The sequence below is a fragment of the Mya arenaria genome, chromosome 10 (assembly GCF_026914265.1).
Source record: "Mya arenaria isolate MELC-2E11 chromosome 10, ASM2691426v1".
NCBI lineage: Eukaryota > Metazoa > Mollusca > Bivalvia > Myida > Myidae > Mya > Mya arenaria.
This window is the reverse complement of record NC_069131.1, coordinates 73,553,487-73,566,300: the sequence shown is the minus strand read 5'-3', so window position 1 is coordinate 73,566,300 and position 12,814 is coordinate 73,553,487. Positions and strand designations below refer to the sequence as shown.

At 35.0% G+C, this 12,814-nt stretch overlaps 1 protein-coding gene across 3 annotated transcripts in view; it reads right to left on the bottom strand.

The window, feature by feature from the left end:
* Window positions 1–12,222, bottom strand: part of LOC128205899 (uncharacterized) — a 32,460-nt gene extending 20,238 nt beyond the window's left edge. For all 3 annotated transcript variants that reach the window (XM_052907957.1, XM_052907955.1, XM_052907956.1), the window contains exons 1-3: window positions 12,103–12,222; window positions 1,337–1,474; window positions 862–1,199 (exon numbers count right to left, since the gene is read on the bottom strand). In XM_052907957.1, coding sequence (XP_052763917.1) covers window positions 862–1,123 — 262 coding nt within the window. In that variant the 5' untranslated portion in view covers window positions 1,124–1,199; window positions 1,337–1,474; window positions 12,103–12,222. The remainder of the gene's footprint in view (window positions 1–861; window positions 1,200–1,336; window positions 1,475–12,102) is intronic.
* Window positions 12,223–12,814: the final 592 nt, after the last annotated feature.

Here is a 12,814-nt window from a genome sequence, read left to right as displayed (position 1 = left end):
TTTTAAATAATATTCTTTCATCGGTTTTAATTAAACACCACGTGACGGCTCTCGTCCAGTCTGTGTCTTACAAATAGAGTGGGAATGATACGCCGAGAAGCCGATCGTGATGTACACTGTGATATATGTATCCGTAACGTGATATATTGCGATACGGTTCTTTTAATATTAGTTTTAAATATTATTTTTCCGGTGTCAATTACAAACACCACGTGACTACTCTCGTCCAGACAATGTGTATATTGCGATACATATATTTTATTTTACGCAGTAATTAAGTAATTGCAGATACGCAGATGATATTGACCCATGAATCATGAATAAAGGCTTTAACATCAACATGATATAACTGTTTTCTTGTTATCATATTTAAGATTTTTTTTATTACAGTTAAATGATTTTTGACAGTATGATTTATTCATTTGTTGTAAACGTTGAAACAATACAAAATTATTCAATGCTACATGCAGCTTATAATTACAGTAAAAAAGGATCGCACTTTTAACGAGATGATGCATTATTCTGATTTTGTTGAATCAAGTCTTGCATTTAACTATTTTTACGTCTTATTTGCATAATGTCGGTCATTTAGTCCATTGACCATACTTACTCACAAATAAGATGTAACGTAATTCATGCAATTGTTTTGATTACCAAAAAAGAAAATAAATATCGAAAACAATGTTTTTGTTTTAATTGTGGTCAATTTTAATTTGGGAGTAACAGTACATCTTTAACAAATTTGATATTAAAAGATTGAGAGCGTGTTCCCATGCCGTATGAACGCAAAAAGGCACGCAAAATTATTAATGAAATTTTCTTGCAGAAAGCCTCAATATTATTTCAAAACAAACCACTGACCTGATTTAAACGAGGTCTGTTCATCTTCATTCAACCCTTTTATGTTCTGGAGGGCTTTGTCTTCAGCATCTTGTATAGCATGGACGCCTACATCTGTCTCGAACTGGAGCACGTCACCAAGGACCGACGCTTTCCTCTCTAATTCATCTTTAACTATACTTCCAACATCTTGTATACGGTCGATGGTAACTTCAGCTTCATTTTCAAGCACTTCGACGAAATCCCCAGTTTCTCTCTCTAACGCACGTTGCTGTTCAGCCATTATTGCTTGCTCTGTTCAACAGGTCAAGTGCTGCTTCGATGTCTGAACGTCCAATCACAAGTTCGTCTCTCTCCAGCTGTGAAATAAACTATTGCTATATTAATTATTAGCGTGTGTTTCAACGTCAACGTACACCCAACTGCAAGACATAAAATGCATGTACACTTTGAACATTAACCGATCATCTATATCCAGAATTCCACGAAGTCTTACTTTATAGAGCTGGTCTACGGCATCTTGCGCACGGATATTGTCTTTGTTGGATGTGGAGTCAGAAAATAAGGCCTTTAGATCAGACAGCCAGACCTTTATGTTATCGTCAGTACCCTCAAGTTTCGGAGCATCACGGACCTACAATACGGATACATCATTGTATGTGCATTGAAATTAACTGAATCATTTATGAAGCGTTGGAGAACGTAAGCTAAAGGTAAAACATCATCTTAAGAAGCACGTAAGCTAAGGGTATAAAGTCAGTTAACCATTCCTTAAAGTCAGCGTACTACTACTACTACTACTACTGCTGCTGCTGCTGCTGCTGCTGCTGCTGCTGCTGCTTCTACTACTGATTATGATTATAATAATAATAATAATAATAATAATAATAATAATAATAATAATAATAATAATAATAATAATAACCAGAAAAAATATATATTGTGCAAGGTGTACAACTGCACATTACTAGCTAGCTATTATGTTTCAATCAATTCCTTCAAGTAGTTTTTGATACCAGTCTGCATTATAAAACAAATAAACAAGGGGAAAACCTTTTTCAAAGTATGTGCCTCAGAGTCATAATCACAACTTCACATCGGTTTCTATGTATGTGCCAAGTTTCAATCTATATTTGAGTAAGAAACAGGACTTTGTTTACATCATTATACCTTGCAGGGTACTCAACTTAACATTGCTGTCAATCTATGTGCCAAGTTTCAATCTATATTTGAGTAAGAACCAGGACTTTGTTTACATCATTATACCTTGCAGGGTACTCAACTTAACATTGCTATCAATCTATGTGCCAAGTTTCAATCTATATTTGAGTAAGAACCAGGACTTTGTTTACATCATTATACCTTGCAGGGTACTCAACTTAACATTGCTATCAATCTATGTTCCAAGTTTCAATCTATATTTGAGTAAGAACCAGGACTTTGTTTACATCATTATACCTTGCAGGGTACTCAACTTAAAATTGCTATCAATCTATGTTCCAAGTTTCAATCTATATTTGAGTAAGAACCAGGACTTTGTTTACATCATTATACCTTGCAGGGTACTCAACTTAACATTGCTATCAATCTATGTGCCAAGTTTCAATCTATATTTGAGTAAGAACCAGGACTTTGTTTACATCATTATACCTTGCAGGGTACTCAACTTAACATTGCAATCAATCTATGTGCAAAGTTTCAATCTATATTTGAGTAAGAACTAGGACTTTTTACATCATTATACCTTGCAGGGTACTCAACTTAACATCGATATCAATCTATGTGCCAAGTTTCAATCTATATTTGAGTAAGAACCAGGACTTTGTTTACATCATTATACCTTGCAGGGTACTCAACTTAACATTGCTATCAATCTATGTGCCAAGTTTCAATCTATATTTGAGTAAGAACCAGGACTTTGTTTACATCATTATATCTTGCAGGGTACTCAACTTAACATCGATATCAATCTATGTTCCAAGTTTCAATCTATATTTGAGTAAGAACCAGGACTTTGTTTACATCATTATACCTTGCAGGGTACTCAACTTAACATTGCAATCAATCTATGTGCCAAGTTTCAATCTATATTTGAGTTAAAACCAGGACTTTGTTTACATCATTATACCTTGCAGGGTACTCAACTTAACATTGCTATCAATCTATGTGCCAAGTTTCAATCTATATTTGAGTAAGAACCAGGACTTTGTTTACATCATTATACCTTGCAGGGTACTCAACTTAACATCGATATCAATCTATGTTCCAAGTTTCAATCTATATTTGAGTAAGAACCAGGACTTTGTTTACATCATTATACCTTGCAGGGTACTCAACTTAACATTGCAATCAATCTATGTGCCAAGTTTCAATCTATATTTGAGTTAAAACCAGGACTTTGTTTACATCATTATACCTTGCATGGTACTCAACTTAACATTGCTATCAATCTATGTGCCAAGTTTCAATCTATATTTGAGTAAGAACCAGGACTTTGTTTACATCATTATACCTTGCAGGGTACTCAACTTAACATTGCTATCAATCTATGTGCCAAGTTTCAATCTATATTTGAGTAAGAACCAGGACTTTGTTTACATCATTATACCTTGCAGGGTACTCAACTTAACATTGCTATCAATCTATGTGCCAAGTTTCAATCTATATTTGAGTAAGAACCAGGACTTTTTACATCATTATACCTTGCAGGGTACTCAACTTAACATTGCTATCAATCTATGTGCCAAGTTTCAATCTATATTTGAGTTAAAACCAGGACTTTGTTTACATCATTATACCTTGCAGGGTACTCAACTTAACATTGCTATCAATCTATGTGCCAAGTTTCAATCTATATTTGAGTAAGAACCAGGACCTTGTTTACATCATTATACCTTGCAGGGTACTCAACTTAACATCGATATCAATCTATGTTCCAAGTTTCAATCTATATTTGAGTAAGAACCAGGACTTTGTTTACATCATTATACCTTGCAGGGTACTCAACTTAACATTGCAATCAATCTATGTGCCAAGTTTCAATCTATATTTGAGTTAAAACCAGGACTTTGTTTACATCATTATACCTTGCATGGTACTCAACTTAACATTGCTATCAATCTATGTGCCAAGTTTCAATCTATATTTGAGTAAGAACCAGGACTTTGTTTACATCATTATACCTTGCAGGGTACTCAACTTAACATTGCTATCAATCTATGTGCCAAGTTTCAATCTATATTTGAGTAAGAACCAGGACTTTGTTTACATCATTATACCTTGCAGGGTACTCAACTTAACATTGCTATCAATCTATGTGCCAAGTTTCAATCTATATTTGAGTAAGAACCAGGACTTTTTACATCATTATACCTTGCAGGGTACTCAACTTAACATTGCTATCAATCTATGTGCCAAGTTTCAATCTATATTTGAGTAAGAACCAGGACTTTGTTTACATCATTATACCTTGCAGGGTACTCAACTTAACATTGCTATCAATCTATGTGCCAAGTTTCAATCTATATTTGAGTAAGAACCAGGACTTTTTACATCATTATACCTTGCAGGGTACTCAACTTAACATTGCTATCAATCTATGTGCCAAGTTTCAATCTATATTTGAGTAAGAACCAGGACTTTGTTTACATCATTATACCTTGCATGGTACTCAACTTAACATTGCTATCAATCTATGTGCCAAGTTTCAACCTATATTTGAGTAAGAACCAGGACTTTGTTTACATCATTATACCTTGCAGGGTACTCAACTTAACATTGCTACCAATCTATGTGCCAAGTTTCAATCTATATTTGAGTAAGAACCAGGACTTTGTTTACATCATTATACCTTGCAGGGTACTCAACTTAACATTGCTATCAATCTATGTGCCAAGTTTCAATCTATATTTGAGTAAGAACCAGGACTTTGTTTACATCATTATACCTTGCAGGGTACTCAACATTGCTATCAATCTATGTTCCAAGTTTTAATCAATTACTCCAACAAGTTTTTAAGTAAGTGTATGGACAAAGTTTGCAGTATAACTTTATGACAATGGACAAAGGGAGATTAATTTACAACAAAGTACCCCGAAGTTATAATAAGTTTTATTTTTTTAGTTCTGCTGCGGACAAAGTTTGAAGAAGAGTATAATGACAAATACAATATGTCGGCCTTCCAGTCAAAGGGGAAACATAATAATGATGATATTTATAATACATTTATTTTCAGTTGGTAACGCATTTAGAATATGTACTAACACAATACATCTTAGGACATTACATACAGCACACAGCTAATTTACAATGTGGCCATCTTTATAAAACATCAGTTAACCCTTAAAGGATGTAAACTCAATGTATATCACCAGTGAACCGTTAGTGGACGTAAGCTAAAGTTATAACGTCATTCGATGATTTTAAATGGACGTACGCTATAAGTATAACGTCAGTTAACCGTAAATTGACGCAGCTAAAGGTATTACATTAGTCAATTGACGTAAACTATAAGTAAAACGTCAGTTCACCGTAAAAGAACGCTGCTTAAGGTAGTACATCATTCAACAGTTAATGGACGTCAGCTACACAAGTATAACGTGAGTTATACGTAAAAGAACTCATTTAAGGTAGTACATCATTCAACAGTTAATGGACGTAAGCTATAAAGTATAACGTCAGTAAACCGTAAAAGAACGCGGCCAAAGGTATTACATTAGTCAACAGTAAGTGGACGTTATCTATAAGTATAACGTCAGTAAACCGTAAAAGAACGCAGCCAAAGGTATTACATAAGTCAACAGTTAGTTGACGTTATCTATAAGTATAACGTCAGTAAACCGTAAAAGAACGCAGCCAAAGGTATTACATTAGTCAACAGTTAATGGACGTTATCTATAAGTATAACGTCAGTAAACCGTAAAAGAACGCGGCCAAAGGAATTACATTAGTCAACAGTTAGTGGACGTTATCTATAAGTATAACGTCAGTAAACCGTAAAAGAACGCAGCCAGAGGTATTACATCAGACAACAGTTAATGGACGTTATTTAGAGATTAATATATGGCCGCACGGGGCCAATGAGTGATAATAGCCCCGGCATGTGGATAATGGCCCGAGCGCTTTAGCCCGAGGGCCATTATCGATATGCCGGGGCTATTATCACTCATTGGCCCCGCGCGGCCATATATTAATCTCTAAGTATAACGTCAATAAACCGTAAAAGAATGCAGCCAAAGGTATTACATTAGTCAACATTAATGGACGTTATCTATAAGTATAATGTCAATAAACCGTAAAAGAACGCAGCCATAGGTATTACATAAGTCAACAGTTAATGGACGTTATCTATAAGTATAACGTCAATAAACCGTAAAAGAACGCAGCCAAATGTATTACATTAGTCAACAGTTAATGGACGTTATCTATAAGTATAACGTCAATAAACCGTAAAAGAACGCGGCCAAATGTATTACATTAGTCAACAGTTAATGGACGTAAGCTCAAAGTTAAACCTCCGTTTTTTGTACGTGTAATAAAGAAATGGTTTCCATTAACTGTAAATAGCGGTACGGTAAAGCTATTACGCCAGTTGAACAGTTAATGAACGTCAGCTAAGGGTATAACATGCGTTCACATCTAACAGATTAAGTTAACGGACGTGAGGTAAAGGTACAACGTCCGTTAATAGTGAATGCTTATGTATTTCATCTGTCAACCGTTTGGACGAAAGTTGGAGGTATAACGTCCGTCAATTGTTAACGTACGTAAACCGTTATTGGACGTACGGAAAGTGTACAACAAGGTAAACATCCGTTATCATTTAACGTTAGTAAGTTTAAGGAATAAAGTCCAACTGATAATGGACGTAGGCTACAGATATACCGTCTGTTAACTGTAAATGAATGCAGATAAAGCGGTTAACTCTTTATTGACGTAAACGAAAGTTTTAACATTCGCTTGCGCGGACAGACGTGAGGTAAAGGTATTACGTCCGTTTATCGTAAATGGCCATGAACTTAAGGTATAAAGTCCGTTAATACGGTCCTAAGCTAAATGTTTGACTTCATTTTACCATTATCAGCCGTAGGCAAATTTTATTACACCTGGCGAATGTAAAAAAATGTTTATGACGTCCGTTATGCCAATACGGACGAACGCTAAAGAATTACTCCTATCAAACGCTATCAAACTTAAAAACGCACAACGTGCTTGACCGTAAACAGACGTTTGACAGAGTCATATTACGTTAACCGTTTCCGGAAGTTAGTTAAAGGAATAACATGTATCCGAAATCCGTGCACATACGTAAGCTAAAATTATAACAGCAGTTAACTGTCGATGGACGTGAGCAAAAAGCATATCTTCCTTAAAACGTAATCGACCATGAGCTTAAGGTATTACGTCTGTAAATGATTATCTGACGTTAGCGAAAAGTATAACGTCCATTAACCGTTAACGGACGTAAGCAAAACATATATTATACCATAACCGTTAAAGGCTGTGATCTATAACATATGTTAAAATATGGGCATAAGCTTAATTAAAGCTGCACTCTCACAGATTGAATGTTTTTGAAACTTTTTTTTATTTTTTGTCTTGGAACGAGCCATTTTTTTTGCAAAAATCCATGGAAACCAGTTAAATAAGACTGCTGACAAAAAATTAGATCGCATATTTTTATATTTCAGTTCAAAAATTGATGTGTTATGCATTTTTCTTAAACCGTTAGTAACGGTTTAGGCAATAAAACATTAATTTTCGAACGGAAATATGAAAAAATGCGATCTGATTTTTTGTCAGCAATCTTATATCATTGGTTTGCAGATATTTACGCAAACATTTGCTCCTTCCAAGACAAAAATAAAAAAGTTTTAAAAATGGTTAATCTTTGAGAGTGCAGCTTTAAGATACAACGTCCAAAAACCGTAAATCGACGTTAGCTAAGGGTATAACATCCCTTAACCGTTAGTCAACGTGAACTAAAGGTTAAACGTCCGTTACCCAATAATAGCCTTTTACGGACGTAAGATTAAGATTTAACGTTAGTTAACATTTAAAGAACGTAAGCTGAATATAAAGCGTCCCCCAATCTTGGATTGACGTAAGCTAAAAGTATACAGTAACGTCAGTTTTAACCGTTAAATGAACCCAGCTCTAGTTAATACAACAATTAAGTTGGTACGACCCTATGGGCATCATTTCAAACTAATTTTAAAAAATCTTTACCGTCAAATAACAATTTTTATCCCACCTCCGATTTCAGATCTTTGTACGCAATGCTTCGTTATGTGCCGTGGGCAATTTGGCTACGAAAATCTCGTTATCATGAATAGTTAATGAGGCAGTTTCATGGGTTCCGCAAAGTACCAGATGCTTTACAGTTGAAAAATATTCTGGCGATTTCCGGATATAAACCGGTCCGCATTCTCAGTACAGAAATATTTGGCAGTAGTCAAGACCACACGGCCACGGAGACTGCTTACACTGTGAAGTTATTGAACAATATTTGAGTGTAACATGCGAATTCATCCGAAGAAGAGTTGTCTCTCCTGCCTCATGTGTATTCATTAAAACGAGATTTTGTCAGTCAATTGTCCCACGGTATTTATGAAGTGGAACGGAAGAAAGTGCCGTGGTTGCCGACGATGGGTGACAGTTAATATTTGCTTTCAGAAATGGTACATTATTGATCACATCATCAACAAATATAATCAATCTGTACTGAAATAGCCATATGGTATGACAATTTTAGCATACTGTTTTGACCGCGTACAAATTGGAACATAGACATTTTAAAGCAAAGTTGTAGAAAAACAAATAAGCTGTTCTTTGTTAGTAACTAACTTTAATCTTTTGGGAACATTTTGCCAAAAACATCTAAATGTTTTACCGTCTCTTTAAAAAAAATAGAGTTCGAAATACCCAACCACATATTTCATCCGGGCCTGAAAGTTATGGGTTTTTTTTAAATCAAATATTTGTGTGTAGAAAAGTATTTAATTATTTCTTGATATTTTTTTATAAACTTCCGTATAAGATGTAAGCTAAAACAGTAAAAAAAAAAAAAGAAATATACGTGCTTCTGGGTGGATTCGAACCCCTTCGTTGAAGCCCTAAAAAGATTTGTAGAGCTATGCTTAACAACATAGGCTAAATCATTTATATTGAAGGGTGGAGGTGTTCACTATGGGTGTGCTACCTTAACCTTAGATGGTATTCAGCTTTTAAGGTTTAAAGTCCGTTAAACGTTAATCATTTTGAGCTTTAGGTAGAACGTCCGTTTGCCGTTAATGGTCATGGGCTATATGTATGACTATAAGTTTCTAGCACATCGGATAGGCATTTCCGGTGAATTCAGCCGTGCTGGGAAACTCCATCTGGCATCCCCCCATGTCAGATGAGTCACGCGCTGTGACGTATTACTTTTCATTTCTTTTATTTTACATTAAATCTAACCATAATTATAAGTTGTCAGTAGATGAGTTCCATAACTATTAACTTTACAAAAACACACCTACAAAACAAAACAAAATAACCCTTAAAAGACGTGATACTGAAGGACCTTCTTGACGTATGCAGTGAATAAATATTAATGCGCGTCATGACGTCAGCTAACATCATCGCACGTGCTTTTTGGTGAAATTTACAAAACTGCGCTTTTCTATGCATTTTTCACAAAAAAAAGTGTAATTCAAGGTATGCTAGAAAAATATTTATCATGTGTGTCCGTTCCGGATCGAAAAATCCGACTCGAGGGCACCTGCGTTGCCAGGTAACGAGGCTTGCCGAGTTACCTGCTACGCAGCGTGCCCGAGTCATTTAAGCCTAAATAGACATTCGCTAATTTTATAATAAAAGCTTTATTATAATTGACGTAACGTAAGGTTTAACGTCCGTTAACCGTTAATGGACGTAGGCTAAAGCTATAACGTATGTTTACTTTCAATGAATGTAAGCTTAAGGTAAAACTTAAGTACATTAAAAGTGCTGAGTGCGTTATAAATAACATTACTTATCTGCATTTCACGATAAAATAATGAGCTCATTAAGAAGATCTAGCAGGTGAGGCCCGCGTTATTTGAGTCGACTAGGTAGTTGTTTAAAGTCAGATATTTCTCCCTCAAATAGAGGCCAGAGTAGCAATACGCCAGATAGTTAGGGTCTCCCTATTCCTATAAACGATCAAGACAAAATACCTGCATACTAACACGACGAGATAGGTAAGCAAACGTCAATAATTGTGTGACCCAATTTATGCAAAAATATAGTGAACGGAACAATGACAGCACGAGGCAAAAACATTGACAATGTCACAACATTTAACACAACAAGCTGCATATTGAGAAATATATTTACCATGTTTTTCGTTAACGTTATTCCAAAATCTGTCCCAATTCACGTGACAGGGCGATAGAGCCATAAAACGTTTCAGTATTCTACCAGTTCTAACATATATTTTAATTCCTCGGCACATATTTACAATAAAAATAAACCGCGTGTAATCACTGAGAAAAGTTGACAGCAATGACGTCATTTTCAAAGAATCTTCCTTATTCTATAGTCTATTTCAGTATGTTTCTCTTTTTTAAGGGATAGTTGCTTAGTGTACAGTACCAACTGTTCAAGCATGTATACAGTTTGAGGAATCACGTGACTGAAAGGGGGTTGTTCTTACACACAGGCGTCTGGCTCATTGTTTGTGTCTAAAATGTTGATAAATATAATTTCGGGTATATATAATGCTATAAACAACACCACTGAAGATATGTAATGTCTTTGGCATACAAGAAAATAACAAGGTATGTAAATCAAACATACAGGAGTCCAGGTTTTTTTCAAATTTCTAAATCAACATAGAAACAGTGAATTGTTAAACAGGTGACATGAAAATAGGAATGAAAACCCTTTAAAATGGTATGCGATATGTTGATATAACTATTGTTTTTAGACAATACATTTTCTTTCTCTCCACCGTTATAAAACAAAGGGGTCCCCCCTGAATTGTCTAGGTTAACTGTTTATTTCAATATAGGTGAAAAAAGTAATGAAATTTGTAACCCCCCTGCAACACTTTATCATAATAAATTTCTGTTCTGAGGTTGGGCCGCAAGTTAAAAGATTACGCTCCTAAGTTACGCCCCCTATAACGTCGAATCCTGGTGCCGCCCCTGATTTTTTAAAGATAAGCAAAGGACAGTATTTACAGAAAAGAGATTTCCAGCTATCTTGTGAAGTGTTGTATAATATTATGCTTAGAGGGTTAGTGTTGTACTGAAACAAAACGAATTAGTGATATTTAATTGTATTATGTTCTTATGAACTAAGTTTAAAAAAAAAAAAAAAAATCAAAAACAAAACAAACAATAGCATTGGACTAACAAGGTCCCAGCCTCGACATTAAACTAATAAACCAAAATAGATTAATGTTTGAATTTAAACAACTATAAAATAGATGTTCAACATTAGTATCAATTATAGAGTAAACTATGTGGAAGCCTGCTTAACTAGTTGCCTGTTTTCCGGGACAAAGTTGAAACAGGCTATACATACAATAGGTACGAACTCATTAGAAAAAACAGCAGAATGGACGATATTGTTAATATTTTGACCCTATTTTATAGAAAACGTCAAGTTGAAAGGATTTCTTTGGACGGAGCATTAAATCATCTTAGTACCCAATTTATTTATGCAAGCTTTTCCACGTTATTAAGAAAAACATGAATACCTTTTATAATTGAAAATGTTAATAACCTTAAAGTGACTCGCTCATGTTTCTGGACCAAAAATTAGTTTTCCCGGTAATGCAATTGAACACACTTATTTTGTCATTATTTAACTCTATGATATCGAAATTGCAGAAAAACAAGCGTTATAGCATAAACAAGTATTTTGGTTTTAATGCCGGTAAAAACAAGAAAAAAAAGAAAACAGCCGGCTAGTTCACACGGCCACCGGAACTTTGACAAAAGTGGAGGATATGTTGATCTGTAAAGGATACATTGATAACATCACGTGATGATGTCAATCAACCAGTCACGCAACACCACATCCGTAATTAATTTTCAATCGCGTAATTAACGCTTATGAAAAATGTGGTCTTTAAAAACGACATTTAAGCAAATATCAACATTTGCTGAGAATTTTGATATTTTTGTTTAAACACTCCTTATGATTTGCCAAACTTAATTCGGAATTAAAAAAAAACAAAAAAACATTCAACAAACCATGTGCGAGTCACATTAAAGAAGGATGATTACTCACGTAATATTTAACACTCTCTTTCCAAAATTAACATCGAATTCCAGTCCTCTTCCTTTCAAGCATTTCCAAGCACCAAATTGATTATGTAATTTAAATGAGTCCTATCTCTCTGGAGGTTCGCTGTGAATGGTGAATTTCAAAACATACTTGTATCTTTTATATACTCCAGATCATTGTCAAATGGCGTGATTTTCAAAATCGGTGCAGGTAAAGAATAACGTGTTCGAGGGTCATTCAAAAAGTACTTAATCAAATAGAGCAGATAATTCATTGCGTATCAAGGAAAGATGTAAAACGGCCAGCATTTTATATCGTCATTGCAATATGATTGGACTTAGATTTAATTTTATCTATTTGAATACGATTTTTTAAAAAAAAGGTTACATTAACTTGATTAGCACGATATTGCGCGAGAGTGTGAATTTGTTTTGTGTGGGAACCGGAGAACCCGGAGAAAACCAAATTATCCTGCTTTGTGACGATCAACCAATCACGCATGCGTCCAAGACGGGCTCTGAACCAGGGTGGCCTTGGTGTGAAGCGAGTAATACCTTAAATATGATTTCATTTCAGTTGGTGTACATATGGTCGTCAAGAATCTCATTGGTAGATTATGCGTCGCTTCGCATGTTATCTGAACGCAATACCAAACACATCGATATCAGTTACTTTAACAGACCATGAGAGTCTACAACTTATGTCAGCGGCCCCA